At 37.6% G+C, this 23261-nt stretch overlaps 1 protein-coding gene across 2 annotated transcripts in view; it reads right to left on the bottom strand.

The window, feature by feature from the left end:
- Positions 1-808: 808 nt before the first annotated feature.
- Positions 809-23261, bottom strand: part of lrrc4ca (leucine rich repeat containing 4C, genome duplicate a) — a 68647-nt gene continuing 46194 nt past the window's right edge. For both annotated transcript variants that reach the window (XM_026263377.1, XM_026263378.1), the window contains 2 exons: positions 20154-20223; positions 809-4364 (listed from right to left, as the gene is read on the bottom strand). In XM_026263377.1, the coding sequence (XP_026119162.1) occupies positions 2367-4310 (1944 nt within the window). In that variant the 5' untranslated portion in view covers positions 4311-4364; positions 20154-20223 and the 3' untranslated portion in view covers positions 809-2366. The remainder of the gene's footprint in view (positions 4365-20153; positions 20224-23261) is intronic.

The following is a 23261-nucleotide window of genomic DNA, read 5'->3' as shown; positions in this document are numbered from 1 at the left end:
ATAATAAAAAATGATCATATTATAAAAAATGACAGACCTTTTCCATAAATTATGACAATTTAAGACAATGATTCTATTCCTTAAAATAAATAAAATGCAACTGAAAACCCAATGACTTGGTTTACTTTTGTGCTAAACTCCATTGACGATAAGGATTATTATTTTTTTTTTCAGATTGACATCAATTTCAGTGACAACGCAAACTAAATACAGAAAGACAAGAAAATTAATTAAGATTTGAAAGAGCAGCATATTCAGATGAAAAACAGTCTTTTTTTGCACACTTTGATATCTTGATTAGAAAATGTACCAGATGGCCTTTGCTTCTAGTGGGCAGGAGGTATGCTCAAAAAACTTTTTCGTAATGATCTGAAATAGCAAAGCTGACAAGCCTAATTGCATTGGATTTTTTTTTTTAATCAGAGTGCATCTGCTGTGTGATCAAAATATGATACGGAAAAGTTCACCAAATGTCACATGGTATCAGTCTGCATCAGTATTAAGACCAGACACGCAAGAGAAAAATCCTCATGTTAGTCCCCTGTGCGCGTTGCATGAATTATGAACGGCCAAAAACAAAACGCTAAGAACCTGAATAAAATGTCACAGGTTTATTGGTTCAATTCAAATTACCTATATATCTGTAGACTGCTTTATAGATTAAATGACTTCAAATGAGTCCACTTTGGCTCTTTCACCTAGCCTCGCTCTCCCATTTGACTCTGGATATATTTAAAGTGTCAAGCCAATGTCTGTCGGCTACTCCCCACCCTGTCCAAGGTCATTGGTTTCTATAGTGACCGTCTCAGGCCATTCTTATTTCATAAATTAATTCATAATGTCAAGTCATTCCCCCTGCAGCCAGAGGCTACTGTGTGTGTAAAGACGAAGATGGATGTATCATCCCCAGTCTGTACCGAAAATAAGTGACTGAATATGATTTAAAAGTTTAAAAAGAATTGCATAACTGCCTAAAAAGATTGACAGCGCAGAATGATGGAAGATAGAATATGAAAGAATTCAAGAAAAAAGAACTAGTGAGAGGGAAAAAAACACAATCGGTTCACAGAATCTATAAAGACACACCTGTGGCATCTTTGGAAGCCTTAGATCTGAGCTGAACTGACTTTGCCCACTTATTTATGGTTCTGTGTCTGACTTTTAGACCATTCCAGAATGATTCCATTCAACTGTTTCCATGGGGAGCACCAAGACAAGTGGATTGAAATGGAGATGGTGCTATGTCAGTACCATCTTTATGCTTTTCCCACTTCAAATAAAGGTCTACAATCTTCAACGCCCTGCCCATATAAAATTTGGCATAGAATGTGTGTGCTGCATCTGAGTATTGGGGAACTTTAGTTTGGTGTCAAGGATGAACCGCCACAGGAACTGAAGTTGTTGTACGCTATGATGAAGAAAATGCAGAAAACAGTTTAAGGACTTAAATAAAGCTTATTTTAAGCATGAGATGACTCAACATGTATTTAAGGTCATGTGGGATGCGTCCAAATGCTAACTTAATCCATAAATCTTCTGGACCAAGCACAGGAATTATTTGAAATTGCCCTGCATGCATCAAATAGACATTTGTTCCTGACATTTGGCCCGGTTTTAATTGGGACACGTTTCCAGGGCTCCTTGTTCTAAATTTTAAGGGTGGAGAAGCCAGGCATACATCTGCACATAATTTGTAGTAGCCATCCCTGTTGAAAAATTAGCTGTTTAAAAGCTTGTCTTCCAGTCTGTCCAGTTGAAAAGTGCCCAAAACACCTCTAAAACCAACTAACAGATGGACCAATATAGTTTAAAGAGCTTCTTTTTCAGCAAGGACAACTGAGTAATGTGATCAGTTTAAACCGTTATGGTATGGAAGTTTTCTAATATGAAAATCTGCAACCTACGATTTTAAACGTATCAAAATTAAATGTGAATCTTGAGATTTCAGAAAGATGGAAAGTTTCAGATTCATCTGAAAATGACTTGGGTCGTCACGTACAGAACAACAGATTTAAACAGAGTTTAAAAGCATATTAGTAAACCAACATCCCTTAAAATAACATTAGAAAACATGGAGAAATAATTGCTGGAAAAATAATTGCAGATTACATCTTTTCTTGATTAAACCACAATAGTTATTTTCCTTAAATAAATAACTTCTGTTATGTAAAGACACTTTTGAAACGGTTGACGTACACACCACTCCCAATGTCCCTTTGTACCTGTCAACATCCTTCTTATACGTCTTGCATCAGTCTACTGTGTCTTTGTTTTCGACAATCTTCAAAATCGATATGTCACTTACTGTTCCTTAAGAGTTTTAGAAGTCTTTTTTTCTTTGTTTAATCCACATTATGAAAAGCAGTTCAGATCTGGGTTTCTTGTACATTGTCTTTTGAGCTGGCCCGAATTAGCAAAGGTTCGTGGGCAGAGCTGTGTATAGAATTGATGGTGGAGGCATGGTTGTACACAGTCTTGTAGGCGTTGTAATGATTCAGGTGCTCATGCTCCAGTGGGGGCAGGGTGAGGTGGCCCTCCATGGTAGGTCCACCCGTTACACAGTCCTCATCCATGTTGATGATCTCAATGGTTCGCGCCGGTGCGTGGTGGTTCTGCTGGTGATGCTGCTTGCGCATTTTATAAAATATGATCAGCATGACGGCCGCCATCAGGGTGATGGCCACAAAGCAACCAATGATGATCTTTGTGGTCTTCATGACCTCATCCAAGGTGTTGAGGGAGCCATCAATCAGGGCTGTGACTGGGATGGTGTAGGTCTTGTCGGTGGCCTTGGTGGACAGTGGTGTCCGTGCTGTTGTGGTCGTGGTGGTAAAGGAAGGTGGTAAGGTATCCCAAATCCCAGAAGAAGGAGTAGGGCCACTCTTCTGTTGTACCGTTGGGTGGCCCTCATCATGTGCCGCTTCTGTGGTCTCGACCGTAACTGTAGTGAAGTAACTGAAGCTGCTGTTCTCTGTCGAGGACACATTGAGTGTAGCTGAGGCTGTCGTGTTGCCTGCGGAGTTGCTCACCATACAAGTGTATGTTCCTGTGTCTTGCATTGTGACATTGGTAAAGTTTAGTGTCCCATCGTTGAGCACAGAAATGCGCACCTTATATGCCCCGTGTGTCATGATGGACCCGTTGGGTGTTATCCAGCTGACTGAGGTCAAAGAATTTGCTCGACATTTCAGTTCTGCTGCCATGCCCTCAGTCACGTTCAGGTCTGCTGGTGGCTCCACGATCACCGGTGCATAACAATGGAAATAGTTCTGGTCAAGTTCACCAATGTAGCGCCCTTTGTGGCTGGCGGGTGACGAGCAGCGGGCACAGCAACTGGTATTGGCCGGCACCATTTCCTTTAGCCACCAACTGAGCCAGAGGATGTCACAGTTGCAGTTCCAGGGGTTGTGATGCAAGTGTACCCTCTCCAAGTGGTGTAGTGGGGTGAAGAGGTCATGAGGCAGAAGGGTAAGGTTATTGTGGGCCAAATTGAGCTCTACGAGGGACTGAAGATCATCGAAGGCATTTCTCTCAATCGTCTGGATCTGCGCATGCATCATCCACAGTTTCTGTAAGTGGACGAGGCCTTTGAAGGATCCTGGCCTTATTATAGACAGCTGGTTTCCTGACATCTCCAACTCATCCAATCGGACAAGAGGAATGAGGTTGGGGATCTCCTTTAAGTTGCACATGCCCAGGTTCAGGTACCGTAGGTTGCTGAGGCCTTCAAAGGCACCTTCTGAGATATATGAGAGCCTTTTAAGCTCGCCCAAGTCCAGCCTTCGCAGTGATGGTACACGGTTGAAGGCATAAGAGGGTATGCTCTCGATAGGGTTATTCCTCAACCAAAGTTCTTTAAGTTTGGACAAGTACTCGAAAGCCCCATTAGGGATTGTGGTTAGACGATTATCGAAGAGCTCCAGAGTGTTGAGGTTAGCCAGCCCATTGAAAGCTCCGATTTCAATGTTGCGGATGTGGTTCTTGCTAAGCTGCAGGATCTCCAGGTGCCTTAGATGCTTGAAGCTGTCAACCTTGATCACCTGGATGAGGTTCTCCTGAAGGTTCAAGTACCTTGTGTTGGTGGAAATACCATCGGGTACATCTCGAAGGCCACGTCGCGTACAGATGACCTTGCTGAACTGGTTGCTACAAGAGCAGACAGAGGGGCAGGTCTGTGCTCGCACCAGGCCAGCCACCACTAGAAGCTGCAGGGCCAGTGACAGCACAAACAATGGGTCGGACAGGGCCCGGTTCCACCTAGGACCTCTCATCGTCTGCTGCATCAGGGATGAGGTCATCTTGTTTATCATTCATAATTCGCTGACAGGTTCTCCACTCTTTGGGAAGGGTTTTATCAGGCCGAACTGCAAAAAAAGAGAGAAAGAACCATATAAGGTTTGGATTACCATTGTGACACTAGCACAAATCAATACTATAACAGACAGATGCTATAGATAATATACACTAAACTGTCATACATATTCAATCTTTTCAGTTCCTGTTGCTTATTTGGATGTTTTGCAGTGCCTGATTCACTAAACAAAATATGCAAATTAGGTAAAGCCATAAAAACTGCAATAAAAGCTGCACTGCAATCAATTTCCATGGACTGATTCTCCACCAAAGGGGTCAAAACTATTTAATAAATATTTTCTAATATTAGCAATGCAATTTTGAGAACATACTTTGTTCCATTAAGGTACACAGGAACAAGCCAGTCAACATATAGGTGCTCCAGCATTGAAAACAATCTCTGTCTAGCCACTAAAGTCCCTCTAGCCTAGTGGAAGTGAATCACAGACAAAGTATTACTTACTCACACATGTACCGTAGGTGACCTTGGAAGAGTGTTTCATATCCATTTTTTTATTTTATTATTATTTTTTTTGTGTGTGTGGTGTCTGTAAGTTCATGTCTTTGCACGCACAGCACTCTCAATCTAAGTCACATAAAGCTGCACCTCAATATTGGGTCTCTCTCTGTTTCCTCCTCTCCTCAGTCAGGGAGATATGAACTGCCTTGTCTGTCTGTGTCACTTTATTTATTCTTGCAGAGGAGGCATAAATAAAAGCATGGCTTCCCATCTACCAATCCTTCAATCAACCCCACATATCAAGAGTGTTAGGCTCTCAGAGATACTTAAAGGCACATGTGTGACCAGACTGAGAGAGAAACCTGGATGTGGTGGAAAAACGCATGTTTGTTTTAGGTTTAAATATGAATTTACATATGTATTTATGCATTTGAAGATCCTACCCAAAACAAGATGGTTTTCATTCTTGTTTTCAAGGGTCTATATAGATTATTTTAGTTCTTGCATTCCCTGAAAATCAAAGCAATGACCTTAGTATTCCTAGCAGCACACTAGATTAAAAACACAATTTTTCTGAGTTTAGCATGCAGTCAGTTTTATAAACTTGTATTAAAAGGGTTGGTTGATGTTTTTTTATTATTATTTTTTTAGGCTTTATTGTGTTTATAGGATGCAGTCTAACATGTTTTAATGTTTCTTAAAAAAAAAAAAAAAAATATTCACATAATTTACCTTTATTAAACACAGCTCTGTCCCTTCTCCTCTAAACACACTGACCATTTCCTGATTTTATGAAGCTCCTCCTCAAGAAAAAAGGCAAGGGGCTCTGATTGGTTAGCTGGTCCAGTGTGTTGTGATTGGCTGAACTGCCTCTAGTGGGCATCTAAAGGTCTTGCAACTCACCTCAACTGCATGTGCTCCTCTTGTATTGTAAACAATGGCGTTGTCTATATTGCTTATCAATTTGAGGCTGACTGAGATGCAGTGGATATAAGTGAAGAGGATCACGCAGAACCTGTGCAAGCACGGTTCTAATGCAAGACGTGAATTTAAATTGTATGGATTTACAGAGGTATATGATGTCACTTGTCCATGATGGCGGTTGTGCAACACAAATCCGTGAATGAATGTTCCGAAGTGAAGCAAACTTCAACAGATTTTCCCCGCTCAGGAAGTAGGGAGCAGTAAACTATGTAGAGACCATGTCAATCAGAACACAGTTCATGCACGTAGCTCACTTCTAATGAGTTGATTATCTGAATCAGGTGTGTTAACAAAGAAAGACATAAAATATGTGCAGAGCAGTGGGGCGCGAGGACTGGAATTGAGAACCGCTGGTTCAATGCTTCTCATAGCTATGTAAAAATAAGTGTATAAAGGGAACAGTTCATTGTTGGAGCTGAGCTGAAGATCTGAATGATATAATTAGATTTTAAAATCCACCCCTAGTTTTATCTTGGGTTTTACAACATGGTATCGCCCCCTTTGCTGCATGTTCCTGGGGGCAGGGTTTATTAAAATTTACGGTTTTGTGACCCAACCTGGGAGGAACCTCGTGGTAGTCCCCAAAAGCCATTTTGTAGGCATTAAACTGCTAGAATTTTAAAAGACATCTCCGTTTGCATTGAACTTTCAGCACCGCAACTTTGCAGATATTGTTTATGCTCAAACAGCAACATTACTCATTAACTAACATTAAAAAAGTGAAATTGCAATTAACCACCCCTTTAAGACCTTATTGTACTCTGTCCTAACATTTTAAGCATACAGGAACAAGTCTTATCTGAATGCCCCCTACAGAAGTCTAGTCTAGTAAACATAACCCTCAGTCTCACTAATTATATAATGCTTCCTCGGGAACGACAAGTAATTTAGACAACCCACCGACTAATCGATTATGAAAATGTGTTGCTAATAAACGCAGCACATTTTCTCCATAGACACGCTGAGCACTAGAAAAGGTTTTGGATAGCAGGATGTGAAAGAGAGCTGTTGAACATGGATGTTCTTCCCTGTGGGCATTACAACACCATGTTGAAAGCACTGCAAAACTGTTTGTACCACTTTTCACTCTCTGGCTTGCCTTTCCTCTTCCTCTCGGCAGGGTGCTGGTCTTAACCTAATAGTAACTGCCATAACAATCAATTCTTTCATCGCAAATCTACTTGAATTGCTGCCCCGAAGTCTTCTAGACTGCTGGTGAGGATCTCACACGAAACATATACTGAACCGTGTTATCACTAAATGTTTTAAAGGAGAAAGGCTCGCAGTAGTTAAACGATATGCTCATTTTTATTTCATTTAATTGAATTTCATGCAGAGATAATTGTAATATATATCTTGCATGTAAATGATCAATTACAAGGAAAGATAAAGCTTTAACTTCACAAATCTTTTCGAAAAACTGAAAAGCCCTGCTGGTATCAAGTGCGGGGTCCGGTTTATCTCTCCTGATTAGATTTTACACTATTAAAATTGCAAAGCACAATCTAGGCTGCTCCAAGTCGAGAGAGAGAAAGAGAGGGAAGCAAACAAAAAAGCACTCCGCAGAAATCCTGCTGCCTCTCAAACAATGCGCCTGGCAAAATTGGATTTCATGTGGGAAGGGAATTAGATAAAAAAATGATAAACAAAAAATAAGATTATGAAATGAATACATTTTTAAACTTCTGCCCTAGTAAGGGATGATGCAGCAGGCGGTAAACGCTTCAGCAGGGAGGGTGGTAAGGAAGAGGATCAAGCGGCGGAGGCCTAGAAAGGCGTGAGGTGTAACGAGGTGAATTAATTTTTTTCAAATAACATGAAAGTGAATGCCATTGCTGCTGACAACAATGCGGCCGTGTGCTTCTCGGCACAGTGCGAGCTCGAAAAGCTTCTGTGCTATTCGTCACACGGCGGGGTGAGCAGGGTGAGGTGAGAACAATTATGGCAATCATGCAGTTCTGCACAAGAGAATCAAATGTCAAGAGCTGTATTGGATTAATATGGTGTTCACCTTTGAGGAGAGGAGGTAAGAGAGATAAAGGAAGAAGGATAACAGAAGAGGAGGAGGAAGGATAAGAAGGAGATGGAAGGAGAAGATGAAGGAAGGAAGAAGGAAGGAAGGTTGGAGAAGGTAAGTAATGGAAGACGGAGAAGAAGCACAAGAGAACAGAAAAAAAGGATGATGAAATAGCAGGGGAAAGGGGGAAATTAAATAAGAGGAAGTAGAAAGGAAGAGGAGAAAGAAGGATATAAGAAGTAGTAAACAGGAAGGGGGAGAAGTGAAGTGAAAGAGGAAAGAAGGTGAAGGTAGAGATATATAAGGTAGAAACTAAGAATAAGATTCAGGAGGGAAGGGGAAAGAAGTGAAGTGGAAGAGGAAGAGGAAGCAGAAGGGAAATGGGAAAACGAAAGGAAAGAACTGAAAAGGAAGGAGAGGGCAATACAAAAGTGATGAAAATGAAAGAAGGAAGAAGAGGGAAATAGGAAAGGAAGTAGGAGGGAAGAGGAAGGAAACAGGAGGAAGTGGTGAAGAAGAAGAAGTTGAAAGGAAATGGGAGAGAAAAAAGGAAAGAGAAGTAAGCAGGAAGGAGAATGCGGGGAAAACTAGTGCAACAGAGGAACCAGACAGGATGGTGAAGTAGAGGGGAAGAGGAAAAGGAAGTAAAATATTAAAGGAAAAGGAGAGGAAGTCAGAAGGAAAATGGAAAGAAGAGGAAGAGAAAGGAAAGAGAGAGGAAATGAATCAGAATATAAGGACAAGGTATAGAAGGCTGAAGTAGAAGGTAAGAGGAAAATTAGGTAAAACAAAGAAGGAAGAATAAATAATAGGAAGAGGGTGAATGGAATGATAATAAAATAAGATAAAAAAGAAGAGAAAGGAAGGAGAGAGGGAAAAGGAATAAGGGAAGTTGGAAAGAAGAGAAAAGGAGGAGGAAAGAAATTCATTTGAAGTGAATGATGAGGCGAAGAGAAAGTACAAGGAAAAAAAAATGCTTACTCGTGCATTGCATCGTCATTTGGCATGCATACATGCAGATGACACCCGGGCCACAGATGACACCCGGGCCACAGATGACACCCGGGCCACAGATGAGATGACACCTGGGCCACAGATGACACCTGGGACACAGATGCCAGTGTTGCTGACAGAAGAGGGTAATGCTGTCATTTAACAAACATATCATATCAAAACTGCTCTATTTAAAAACCAAAGGTATTAACAAAATAGAAGATTTCCTTTAGATTTCTCAACAGACAGAGATAGAGGCTCTGAGCCAGGTTTCATTTACCTGCAGGCCTGCTGGAGCACAACTCATAGGTATTCTGGATAGCATCAATAAACAATGATAGTTCAGCCATTGGTTTACAAGACTGGGAATTGCTTCATATAAAAGAAAGTGGGATGGCAAGTTCTCCACAGGGTCTTCCATCTACACCCGGATGAACAGCTTATGGGCTGTAGAATCAACAAGTTACCTGTAGCAACAGTGGTAACCTCCAGAGGTTACGATCAGGTGCAACAAGACCAGGAATGCCATACAAACCAGAGTACTCTTGCTAATATTCAGTAACTTACTGTTATGTCACAACATTGGTGGTTACTTGCTTTGTCAAGAAACATATTTCCAAAGAAAGTCATAGCGGAATGAAATGGATGAGTAAATGCTTCAGTGAGTCACTCGTAAGAGTCATTTACTTCATTCTTCAACGAATCACTGTTTTGAATTAAATTTTTAGGAAGGATTCAGTGACTCACTCAGAGAATCAAGTGGTTAAAAAAAGGGATGAGTGAATGCCTCAGTGACTTCCTGAGGAAACCAATGTTTTGAACTAAATTACTGAGAATGATTCAATAACTTACTCATAAAGATGAGCCTCCGTTTATTCCTTAATCAGTGTTTTTAAAATCACTTCCTAAAGAGTGATTTGTTTAATTCCTGAGTAAATCAATGTTTTGATCAAATTGGTTGAGAATAAAAAGGGTAAAGATGGTCAATTGTTTAATTTCTGAATGGATCAGTGTCTTGATATAATTGTCTGAGTTATGATGCAACGACTCACACTCATAAAGAGTCATTTGCCTCATTTTTGAATGAATCAGGGTATTGGACATCATTATTCAATGACTCATTCCCAAAAAGCAGTCACTTATTTAATTCCTGAATGAATCAGTGTTTTGAATGAATTCATTCATAAAGACTAATTCACAAAGATTTGATCACCACCTACTGATCCTAACAATCCAATTTTTAACATTTCTTTAGCAGTTTCATTAGATGTCTTAAAACAAGGAATAATTCAAAGACCAGAAGAAACTGCTGTATAAATAAAATACATTCCAGTCAATAATGTAAATAATAAGCATTGATGCAAGGAGGATCAGTTCCCTTCTTAAAAACAAGGCTCCCAAGAAGCATCCAACAAGAAAAGAGAGCTTTTCCCGAGGACTCTCAATAATCCTGCAGCATGGAGGATCTTGGTTCCACTAAAAAACAAAACAAAATTGGGGATGAAAAGGATGAGTCATGCCAAATCAGTAAAAAGCAGCAGTGTTTCATTTATAGGGCATTGCGGAACCGCAGCTCTTTCCAGAACCGGGAGAAGGGGTTGGGGGATAACTGCATCCATCACTGTACGCTCATACTCTGGAAGGATACGGAACAAAGTATGTGGGCTCCGTTAGACAGTCGCAACTCGAGGTTATGGCGAGGAAATGGATTTTGGCAACCGCAAAAACAAAAGCAGACTATCTGTTAGCACCGTGCAAGTCCAGACCCCTGCGGCGGTGGCAGGTGGAGACGCACTGGCAGGGAGAGTGCTGGAAAGGCCCCCACAGAGAAAGACGAGGCGAGCACTGTCAGAAAAACTCCCCTGATGAGTCTGCGAGAGAGGAAATAAAAAGAAGTGTCTGGATGTACACAATGACAACACGGAAATACATGAAGGCTGAAAGATAAGGGTGATATAAACACTGGAGCTCGTTGAAGGGACCGACTGTCTAATGAGATGTGGGATACAAGCAGGTCAGCTGCATTTTTTACAGCGTGGAAATTAAGGGGAGAAGAGGGTGCAATAAAATGGTGGAGATGCCATTAAGCTGGATTCCCTCTCTCTCTTCAACATCATTCCCAAGCAGAGCATATCCATTGCCGCAGTTGGATAAAGTGCAGCATGTGAAACCGTGAGCGTATTAATGTATATGCATTCAGTGACAGGCATGTTTAAGTACAGATGCATGACTTCATTTAGAGCTTTTTCCACAATACAAAAAAAGAAAAAAAATGACTTTTACTACAGCGTTCTGGAGAGCAGAGGCATCATGCATGAATGTACAATAAATAAACACCAAGTTAAAAAAACTAACTAAATAAAATAAATTTACAAAAATATTTTTTTTGCATTAATTCAATTTCTTTTCAGTGTGATTGCAAACAGAACAGTTTGAAATGGAAAAAGTGATCCAGATATGTTTTCACAAAAAGAAAGCCGTTGTTGGTCCTGAAACAAACTTCTTACCAAGATTTTTGTGGGCTAGGTTTAGAGCTAAATGTTATTGCCAGACCAATAAAAGACGCTGACCCAGGAACATGTCATATTTGAGTATTTCATGTTATATGATGACCATTTCATCATGCATCTATTTCCACTGACCTCACTAAATCAACACAATACTCAGTGACTCCAGCTACAAACCCTGCTAACTGAAACAAGTTAGCATTTTCCATTCCGCCTGAGTTATAATAAAGCGTTGTCATTCTGCATCCGAACAGGCACTTCCAATGTAACAAGTGGCCATCTGGCATATTCTCTTTTCACAAACCACACTGTTTATGCAAATGAGTTCTATCTTCAAATGAGCTTCTCCGCAAATGCATCACTTCCCCAGACACGCCCCCACACGATAAGCCATGCCCCTTCCTGGGCGCCAGATATCCGATATCCTTCCCACTCGTTTTCAGTGCGCGCTGCAAAGTTTCTGTTCGACGTCTCCTTGGCGACCACTTCTTCAGCTGGCACTGATTTACTTCCTGTCCTTGGTTGCCATGCCAACCCCTTGCAAGGAGGTGCCTTCACTACACATGCACGATGGAGACGGAATTGTGAAGAAAATCATCTCAATCAACACCAAAACCTTTGTTTTTAATAAGTTCAAAGGTGTCAAAATAAATCTTGACATGAAACAGTGATGCGACATGCATCTGATATAGAATTGAATGTAGAAAAAAGACATCAAATCTATGAATAGCAACTCTTCACTGCTATTTCTTGCTAGACTCACTTGTTTAATTGAGACAGTTGTGGATTTTCCCATCTAAACGCCACTGGAATTTTGCATTGTTAATGTCTTCACAATAAGACGCCCTGAAAGCATCTCTTGACTAGAGTTGATTAAAATGTCAATAAGAGAACCAATCTTCTCTCTGCCAATCCAACAAACAGACAAAGCTCAGTGTCCTCTGGCATTTTATCCATTTCTATTCATATTTAAAACCCCTAGTGGATTTCTCGCCCCTCATTTTAGCGAAATGTATGTTATCTGGTGGAATGAACCAATGGCTGGTGATTGAAATACATTAAATAAACAGATGTAGCACAAATGCCACATGGCTGAGGGATTTTTTAAAAAGACATTACTGTCAGTGTTTCGCAAAATGGCTGAGGGATATTTTGGAGCAATATTTGTGGGAGTAACAAAGCAGAAAAGAGAGTGAAAGGGAACCGGCACACACACAGTGGGGTTGTATTATGTGAGCTGTTCTTATGTCAAATGCTCCTTAAAAGTCCATTCATGTAAACTGGCTGGTGGAGAGCGACCGTTGGCTGGTAGGCTTGATTTGCACAGACGTTCGTCCATTTGCAAGAATTATTGTAATTAGACAAAGGCAGGTCTGAGGGGAGGCATTGCTGTGGGACTAAATCTAAAGTAACTCCTCATTTATGGGACCAGTTAACTAGCCATCGGTATAATTGTGGCTTTGCCATATGCATCTAATTATGGTGTTGTTTTTTTAGTAAAATAAAACAAGTAAACATCCTTAAAAAAATACATTTACTTGAGATGGGAAAATGCTTAAGATAATAAGCCTTGCATTCAAAGAATATGTTTAAAATACACTGGATAAAGTTAAAAATAAAGCTTGAAAGAAATCAAACAAAACCTCGACAAACGGTGAGAAATATATGTTATAATTATAAACTATATTTTATTTATTTATTTATTTTGGCATGTTGATCTAATCACATGAATTAATGCATTAACATCCGTTCCTCCCGAACCTATAACAAGGTGTCCCTTGTGGGTCAAAATGACCCGAAGGCTAAAAATGACACATGTGATATATTTTTATATATATTTTTCTAAAATTTATGTACATTTTTAGTATTCTTTGATTTAAAAGCAATATATATATATATATATATATATATATATATATATATATATATATATATATATATATATATATATATATATATATATAATATTTTATATTGATAAAATATAATTTATAAAATTATATTTATAAAAAAAAAAAAAAATACTGACCCCGAACTATTGAACACTAGTGTGTGTGTGTATATATATATATATATATATATATATATATATATATATATATATATATATACACACAACAGCACAGCAGTTTCAAGCACTGATAATAAATCAGCATATTATAAGGATTTCTGGAGGATCATGTGACACTGAAGACTGGAGTAATGATGCTGAAAATTTAGCTTTGCATCACAGGAATAAATTAGATTTGAATGTATATCAAAATAGAAAAACATTTTTTTTTTTACATCGTAATAATATTTCACAATATCATTTTTGATCAAATAAATGCAGCCTTGATGAGCATACGAGACTCCTTTAAAAAACATAAAAAATAGTTCTGATCCCAGACTTTAGAATGGTACAGTATGTGTGTGTGTGTATATATATATATATATATATATATATATATATATATATAGAGAGAGAGAGAGAGAGAGAGAGAGAGAGAGAGAGAGAGAGAGATAGAGAGTATGCATATTGCCTTATCAAATTAAAAACGAAAAAACAAACAAACAGAATAAACAGCACTGACTAACTTTGCAACCCCATCATTGTTACCGATCGTCTACAGCATTATAAAAGTGCTGTATTCTGCAATAGGCCACATGCTTACATGATACAGTGTGAATCAATCCTGACCCTTTGACCTACATGTGAACAGCAGGCTGGGAGTAGATGTGTGCAGTTAACCATGTATGGCTGACCAATGCATCCGCAGGGCAGCGCATTCACCAAACAATCCAGTCTAAATTATTTTCATGGGCCGTTCGGAGGATGGAGAGGGGTGTGGGTGGGGATGCAAGGCCTGGCCCGAGGCAACACATTCTCCAGACAAATGAGCCGTGCAAAATCAGACTCCCCTCTTAAGACAGCGCTCTCGCACCCGGAACAAGCTTTGGACCAGTGATGCTGAAACTGCAAGCTCACACAGACTTCTATATCCAAACAGAGACCTGGTTAGTGCAGTCACTTATGACAAAATACAGCAATTTCACATTTTGATTCAACTGAGTATGGTTATGTAATCCAATTAAACAATAAGTCACGAGGAGATGCTTTCCAATTCACATGAAACAACCAATTTCACTAACGTGTCATATTTCTAAGTGGAACAAGAGATTTAAATTAAAGGCTTGATTTTATCCATCAGAGTGGATTACTTTTGGGTTTAAAACATTGTTAATTATTTTAAAGATTTTATGAGGTTCTTGCTCGAAGCAAGGTGAACAAAACTTGTCAGCTGAATGAGAATTGTGTGAGAAAAGTGTCCAACAAGGATAAGGATGTGTGTGTGTGTGTGTGTATCTAGACAGTCAGATAGATAGATAGATAGATAGATAGATAGATAGATAGATAGATAGATAGATAGATAGATAGATAGATAGATAGACAGACAGACAGATAGATAGTTGCTAAGTTGTTTAATATTAGTTTTCTATATTTCTATTTTCTATTAGTATTGAATGTATAATATATTAATTAAATATATAATAAGAGACAATATACACACAAATAATAATAATAATAATAATAATAATAATAATAATAATAATAATAATACATATTATACTAATAGTTTGCAATATAGTATGTGCTCATCATAGTACTACATTGTAATACAATTTAATTGATATCATGTTGTTTTTATTACATAGCAATATAAATAAATGTATATATGTGTGTGTGTGTATGTGTATATATCTATCTATCTATCTATACATCTATATATATATATATATATATATATATATATATATATATATATGTGTGTCTTGTGTGTGTGTGTGTGTGTGTGTGTGTGTTTAAAGGTCATATTTAATGATTCTCATCTATTGATATGAAGATACATTCTTTTTCTTTTGTGTATCACAAAAACATGTATAGCGTGTAGCGCCATATGTAATTTAACAGAACGTGCAAAAATGTTCAATTTTTGATTTTCATCTTGACTATAACACCCTTTTTCCATCGCTTTCAACAGTCACACTGAAAACAGTAAGTCAAGACGGGATGCGATACAGTTGGGTTCTCTATTTCTAAAGCAATTACACATTCGGATCCACATATCCCCCATAAAAAACACAGAAAACATGACAAGACATCGATAGCCGCAGATAATCTCCTCATGCCTACACACAGACATGACGCTATCTCCCGCATCGCTGCCACCTGATTTGATGTATTAGTGTAATTAGGCAGAACTGTGTCTGACATACAGATGCGGCTTCGATCGTGTCGCGAACGGACACCGCGGAGGAGATCTGCTCTTAAGATCAATGTCTACACAGCATTATATGTGCATTCGGACACTCCTTTGCCAGAAATCACATGGTGTGCTGTCTGTCATTTGATTTCACCAAATTAAATCTGCAGCCTTGGGAGGAAGTTTGTCTTATTGAGGAAGTATTGATGTACGATGAAGAAAGCATCTGCCCGTTTGCGACCGATGTTTCTTCACAGCTGTGTCTGTTAGGCACCAAGGACGGGGGCTGACCGCCAACACATGGCTCAGAGGAATGGGCCACGTCTGGTGGCGCATCGCGAGGCACAGCTGTAGACTGTCAGACCTCATAAAGAAGAAAAGTTGCCTGGACGACGCTTAAAGGGATAGTTCACCCAAAAATGAAAATTTTGTCTTTAATTACTCACTATCATGTCGTTCCAAACCCGTAAGAAATTCATTCATCTTCAGAACACAAAATATTTTTTTATGAATACAGAGAGATCTCTGACTCTCCCATAGACAGCAAAGATCCTACTACGACCAAAGTCAAGAAACGTAGTAAGGACATTGTTAAAATAATAACCGTAACTTTTCGAAGCTTTTTGTGTGCGAAGAAAACAAAAATAAAAAACACTATTGGTCAATTCCTCTCACCCTGGCGCCATTTTGGAGAGTATAACGATGTATTTGCGAGCTTTGATCTGAACTTAAAACCATAAGCGTATTGTGCTGTTGACACAAAACAGCATACTTCGTTTACGTTTAGATCAAAGCACGTACATTCGTTGTGATACTCTCCAAAATGGCGCCACGATGAGAGGAATTGTCGAATAACATCATTTTGGTTTTATTTGACCACAAAAAGTTCTCAGTAGCTTCTGTGCCTTGATCGTGTAAGGATCCTTGCTGTCTATGAAGGGTCTGAGAGCTCTCGAATTTCATCAAAAATATCTTAATTTGTGTCCCAAAGATGAACGAAAGTGAGTGAGTGACATTAGGTGAACTATCCCTTTAAGGGAATTCATAAAAATATAAAAAGCTATTGGTTCCTGTCGTCATTTCAAAGACACTTACAACTTTAACGTTATCCTGACATCCTGTTTTGTAGGTTTCGATATAATCACCCTCCCGGAGTGTTTTTATCCTAACCGTACTGTCGTTAGTGTCGTTTGTCTTTGTTCCTTGCCGCGCTCCAAGGTTGTCAAGTGGGTGTGGAAGGACGGCTTCCACTTTCAGGATCATAAAGTCAAGTGGCAATTCTGAGCCTCTTCAGTCAGTTCCCCACGCAACACATTCACGTCTGTGAACAAATCACAACAATTTTTTTATACAAACACCTCTGCATCTAAACTGACATTTTGTCGTACGATTCAAAACAAATGATCATCTATGTATTTGTTAGAGATACATAGAGTCTAGAGTATACATGTATCGAATAAGCCACCAGCACTACGTATTCACACCACAAGAAAAATTAAAATGAATATTAAAATTTAATACATGGCTGGGAAAATGTGCACAGCTCAAAAAAAAATATATATATATATATATATATATATTTAAAAAAAAAAAAAAAAAAATATATATATATATATATATATATATATATATATATATATATATATATATATATATATATTTTTTTTTTTTTTTTTAAAGGATAATATAATGTAATATAATATAATATATTATAATGCCTCAAAGTCAAAAGGTCAAAGCATTTATCTTTACAAACATTTAAATAAATCATTGACCAACTACAACAGAGAATGAGACTTCTCGCTTTTTACAGAGGGGGAAAACGAGGATAAAAGAAAAGACAAGACAAGAAGTTTCTGAATAATAGTGTCTTTGCACAACATACAGCAACAATAACAGTAAAAAGAATTAAAAATTAAGAGAGGGATTCAAGACTGGGTGTCTGATCTTAAAGTATGTCTTTTCTACTGCATCAAAAGCAGGAACTCTGTAAATGTAGCACTAAAAGCCAGCGGTAGCAGGAGATGCAGATAGCAGCCGAAATCCCTGCAGGGCTTTAGAGACAAGACATTCTCATGTTACACTACATTTGTTGAATTAATAACAGATAATTTAGCTGCAGGTGCAGGCACACACTGTGCTCCCGCGTTAAACCCAGCATCCAGGGCTGCTTTCTTCTCTGATCTGAAATCAGTCTCCTCTCAGCAGATCTGCCTTTGAACAGATCAGGTTCGCAGAACAAACTCCCGGATCAGAATAATAAAACCACTTCTACACAATCTGCCACCGCTGAAAAACCGCACATCTGTGTGTCCTCAACAGGCATCTGTATTTTGGGTCCCTAGGTGACTAGGTCTCATTTACTGACAGCTCTCTACTTTGCCCTACATAGTGTCCCGACGACAACAAAATATGATATGATAGTGACCCAACAATGAGCATTCTGTTATCATTTGCTCTTCATGCCTTTAAAACCCATACAACTTTTTTGATGAACACCAAAGGAGATATTTTGCAGAATGTGCTGGTTAAATGAAGTGTTATAAATGTTGTCTAGAATTTGCAAACAAATAAACGCCCCCGAGGTTATAACTAAAGCAGATTATTGGACTATGTTTTACAAGGAATCAAAAGCAATAACTGATGGAAATTTTTTTAAAAAATAAAAGTTTACATAGGCTTCAAAAATGTAATTATTTGTTTGCTAAATAAATAAATAAATAAAAATGCAATCTTTTTAAGAAAGCAAAAAGGGTCAATTTGTCATTTCCTGCTGTATTTAAACCACTTCATAACATATCAGCACAGAATTCATTGTTCAGTACAATCCATGATGTATGTCCAACCAAAGCTCAAACTGTCATTCCCTCAATAACATTTGTCCTGATCAAATGTCGATCTGCATGAGTCAGGACTCGTGTTTGATGCTTCAGATGTCGTGGGTCTAATCGCTGTGGTGTTTAATTTAACAAAGCGACAGAAAAGGTTGAGACAACTAAGGCGAGGGAGAAGTTGCCTTCCAATGTCACCATCTGTTATTTATACAGTTACCGCCTCCTACGGGAGACAGCAAAAGGCCACATATTGCAGAAAAAACATAAATCTATCACTTCAACTCATTATCTTTTTAATCAGCTGACCCAGGCTCCCCTCTCAGGGGAACGACACAGCCGGGGTACGTTTAGGACGGACCCATAACTCACCAACCACTCCCCCATCCAAAGAAAAAAAAATCCTTACAGACCGTTACAGTGAATGTAATATGAGGTGCACTGGAGGAATGATATAGGAAAAAAATGTCCAAAGAGGTTATTGAATTATATTATTTTCTCTATTCATCCTTCTTTTTTTACAGACTCTAAGATTATCTATAAGCTGTTGTGCTCCAAAACAATGACACCAGTTTGCATTCAGAAGATATAAGCATTCAAAATGTACAGATTCTCACTCCAATATGGATCAAAGATTTCAGTGACATCATCCTGCACTTCAGCATCTCATCTTACTTTCTGTCCAATCAAATGTTATTTAGAATCCGACGCGTCCCGCCCCCTACACTAGAAATAGTTGCTGGAGCTGCGGCTGAAATCAGTGACTTGTTCACTGCATTAGTATTTTCTGTGTGGTTAATGGCAAGTAGTAAACTATATAGGGGGTAGGGACCGATGCAGACAGAGTAAATATGCTTTCCATTGGGGCGAAAATAAGTCACAATTTTCGTTTCAAGGCATTTCAGTGGTTCTTTAACATGAATGCAACATTTCATGTGTACAGTTACACTCTAAACAATGCTGGGTTGTTTCAACCCAACTTTGGGTCAAATATGGAAATGTTTACATTAAATTTTTAACCCAAAGTTGGGTTAGTCCATATTTTACCAAAAGTTGGGTTGAAACAACCTAGTATTTTTTTTTTTTTTCTCACCAGTTTTAGTGTTTATATATCACTCTCCTTCTTGGTCAAATAGCCCTTGATGCCTTCAGTGTGACTCTACAATTTGCATAGTCATGAAAATAAAGAAAACTCTTTGAATGAGAAGGTGTGTCCAAACATTTGGTCTGACACTATCACTCACTCACCAAAATTATTAGAATTTTGTTTATGTGTTGGTTGATTTACTCTTTTATGCAAGCCCTACAAACTATTGCATCGGAAAATCTGCATAAATATTTCACAAAAACAATTCCACATGATACGAGCAATTTCACTGCTGATTACAGTCTGAAATGACATTGGAGAAAACGGCGGGGCTCCACAAAATACAGTCAAAACTAGTCTATTTCTGATGATTTCAGCGCATAATTGTTAAAACTAAAATCAGAGTTGAGTACAAAAAAGTTTATGTTGAATCAAAGTATGCTGGAGCAAATGTTTGAGATGGTTTAACTGTGATAAATAATGACCAGCTTGAGAATTAAGACACGTGGACTAATTGTAATTCAGCACTGTTTGATCTCATCTATCTGCCTCTCCAACGAGATGGTTCTTACATCAGCTTGTGTATGTCACATTCAATCCCATCTTCAGATGGGGCTCGGTGCCTGATCCCAAATCAGCCAAAGTGTGTTCCTCACAACCTGTTCCTGTACACTCACCTGCCAAGTCTTCCACAGTGCCAGCAGTTTCTGGACATCTTCACGCTCGGTTTCTCTAGCTGGCTTCGCCCTGCGCACACAAAAGAGAAGAACAGCCACGTTACAATTACAAACCACTTGGATCCTGATCCGGCTCCAAATGCTCAAAAAGGGAACAGTGGAAAGACAAAGCTTTTGTTTGTAAAACCTATTAAACTAGAAGCCAACCTGTTTTCTACTGACTAATTTCAAGCGGTTCCAAATAATAGATGTGCTTAATATAAACGTCAATGTGAGAAATCCCCATTTGGACTTGTTCATAATGACCGGCTACAAAATGTTCACAGTTTCCTGAGCAGAGGAGATGACTCAGACACCACCGCTGTTAGACAAGCAGAAGCATTTCTGTTTGATCCTTATGTTTCTCATGTCTAAGTGGTTTTGGTAAGTGGATAGTGTGTGTGTGTGTGTTTTGTACAGTTTGCAAAGAGATATTTTGGGAAACAGAATATTCTGACCTGATGGTTAACTCTCATTTACAAATCTATCTATCTATCTATCTATCTATCTATCTATCTATCTATCTATCTATCTATCTATCTATCCATCCATCCATCCATCCATCCATCCATCCATCCATCCATCCATCCATCCATCCATCCATCCATCCATCCATCCATCCATCCATCCATCCATCCATCCATCCATCCATCCATCCATCCATCCATCCATCCATCCATCCATCCATCCATCCATCCATCCATCCATCCATAGCATGGTCATTGACACCAAATCTCACACCAGTTTAAAATTAAATTAAATTAAATTAAATTAAATTAAATTAAATTAAATTAAATTAAATTAAATTAAATTAAATTAAATTAAATTAAATTAATTTTTGAAAGAAAAAATATATATTGATATTGGTGCAGAACTGCAGGCATACATTTACCAATAAAATAAAATGTTATATTTTATAACATATTTTTTTACCAAATATGTTACTTAATTTTTGACAAATTTTCACTAACTCTAACCAACTAATTGATTCACTTTTTACTAATTACTACATTGGAAAATCTGAATAAATATGATACAAGCAAAAAAACTATGTTTTAGATTTTTTTTTTCAGTCCCTGAAAAGCACCATAAAAGTATGATTAAAAGGAGCAATAAATAAATAAATAAAAAATAAATAAACAAACACATATGCCAGTTCAATAATACTAATTCAAAGTTTAAAAAATCAGATTCTCTTGAGCTTTTGTGCCTTTGATATTTTCGTCCAATAAAAATGACCGAATTCCTTTTTCAGGCGAACTATGCCATCTTTTCAAGCTGGTAGTTTCCATCACTTTAAAATGACCATAAACCATAATTTTCATCAAATGTAACCACTCAAATTGAATTACTTTAGTTTAAGACCCAGCGCCAGTGCATGTTCAAACAAACTCAAACTGGCTGCATATCAATATGATCAGTATAATTATTATATTTAACATTCTTAGATCAATATAAAATCCAGGCAGTCGAGCATGAGCATGAATGTAACCCCACACACATTCTTAATAAATATAAAGGAAACTAAACATAATGCTCTTCTGCATTCTCTTCTCTATATGTGGGTTTTTTTCTGTCTAAATTGCAGTACGATATGTTCTCATCTGCACTAATGCTCTGCTCCTCCTGTCCCAGAAAATGAGGAGGCGTGTCATGAGCTACACTAGATGCTTTTCAGGAAGTCTTATATAATACAGAGAGAGACTGAGACTAATAATGTGGAGAGAAAGAGACGCGTGGTACACAAATACACACAAGTATTACGAGGCCTTGAGTTACACTGACTGAATCTCCCATTAGCGGTCTTCAGAGAGCGGTTCCTCATATCAATCTTACCAAAAGACAACCATTCGTTGACCATCTAATGCATATTAAACATAAAACCAGCAAGGACTTTCTCAGAGCGGCAAGCTTTGATTTGATTGGATGGTATGATATCATATCTATGATCCAGGGAAGTCTGACTGGAAATAAAGTTCTTTTTACAAGGTACCAGCAACTAAAATGAGATATGGGATAGTATTTCAGACTCTAAACTCTAAGTGTTTCAATCAAACTATCTCTTTCTCTCTAAATAGGTGAGCGCTGCAAAACAGATCGGATTTGAGTCGGTTAGAGATTTTGATTTCATGCCTTTTTCCAATAACTGTCCAGATCCTCTCAGCAAACTGATGTGATACCATAAGCGTGCATATAAACAAAGCGGCTTGAGTCTGTTTTTGTGTGTAACTCTTGTTGGTTGCGTTTGTTTGATCGACTCCAGACTTCGAATGTTCTTGCAGCCTTGATAATGAAAAAAGTGAGTCCATAATCAAGCTCTTTAATGCTTAGACTTATAATTGTGATCTTAAGGGCCACAGTCCAATCAACAATCCCGCTCTCCCTTGACAGTGTTCTAGATCGACTTTTTACTTTTCCCACCTCATGTGAAGTGGCCACATTTCTTCCAGGCAGGAGGAAAATATATGCTAGCTAAAATTAGTATAGAGGACATACATATTCAAACGTGCATACATTATATTTAAAAAGCAACATATATATTATATATACATCTAAAAATACATAATAAACACATATAATACATGTAAAATATATATATTTTGATATAAAAAAAAAAAAAAAAAATTAAAAGTTAATATATTTAGGGAAAATTAGAAAAATTTGTATGTACAAAATATAATACAAATATTAAGAAAGTATATATTATATATACTTGTTAATTTATATATATATATATATATATATATATATATATATATATATATATATATATTATATATATATATTATTTTTTATATCAAAATATATATTTTTACATGTATTATATATGTTTATTATGTATGTTTAGATGTATATATATATAATATATTAACAATATATACATTTAAAGTATATTTTTATATATTTTAGTTTTATATATTATATATATATATATATATATATATATATATATATATATATATATATATATATATATATATATATATATATATATATATATATATACAATTGTTTATGTCTGCGTGTGTGACATACTATAATAGTAGTTTATATATTTTTTTTAGGTTT

This window comes from Carassius auratus, unplaced genomic scaffold (assembly GCF_003368295.1).
Source record: "Carassius auratus strain Wakin unplaced genomic scaffold, ASM336829v1 scaf_tig00216540, whole genome shotgun sequence".
NCBI classification, from domain to species: Eukaryota; Metazoa; Chordata; class Actinopteri; order Cypriniformes; family Cyprinidae; genus Carassius; species Carassius auratus.
Note: the sequence above shows the minus strand (reverse complement) of the source record. Positions and strands in the feature narration are given on the sequence as shown.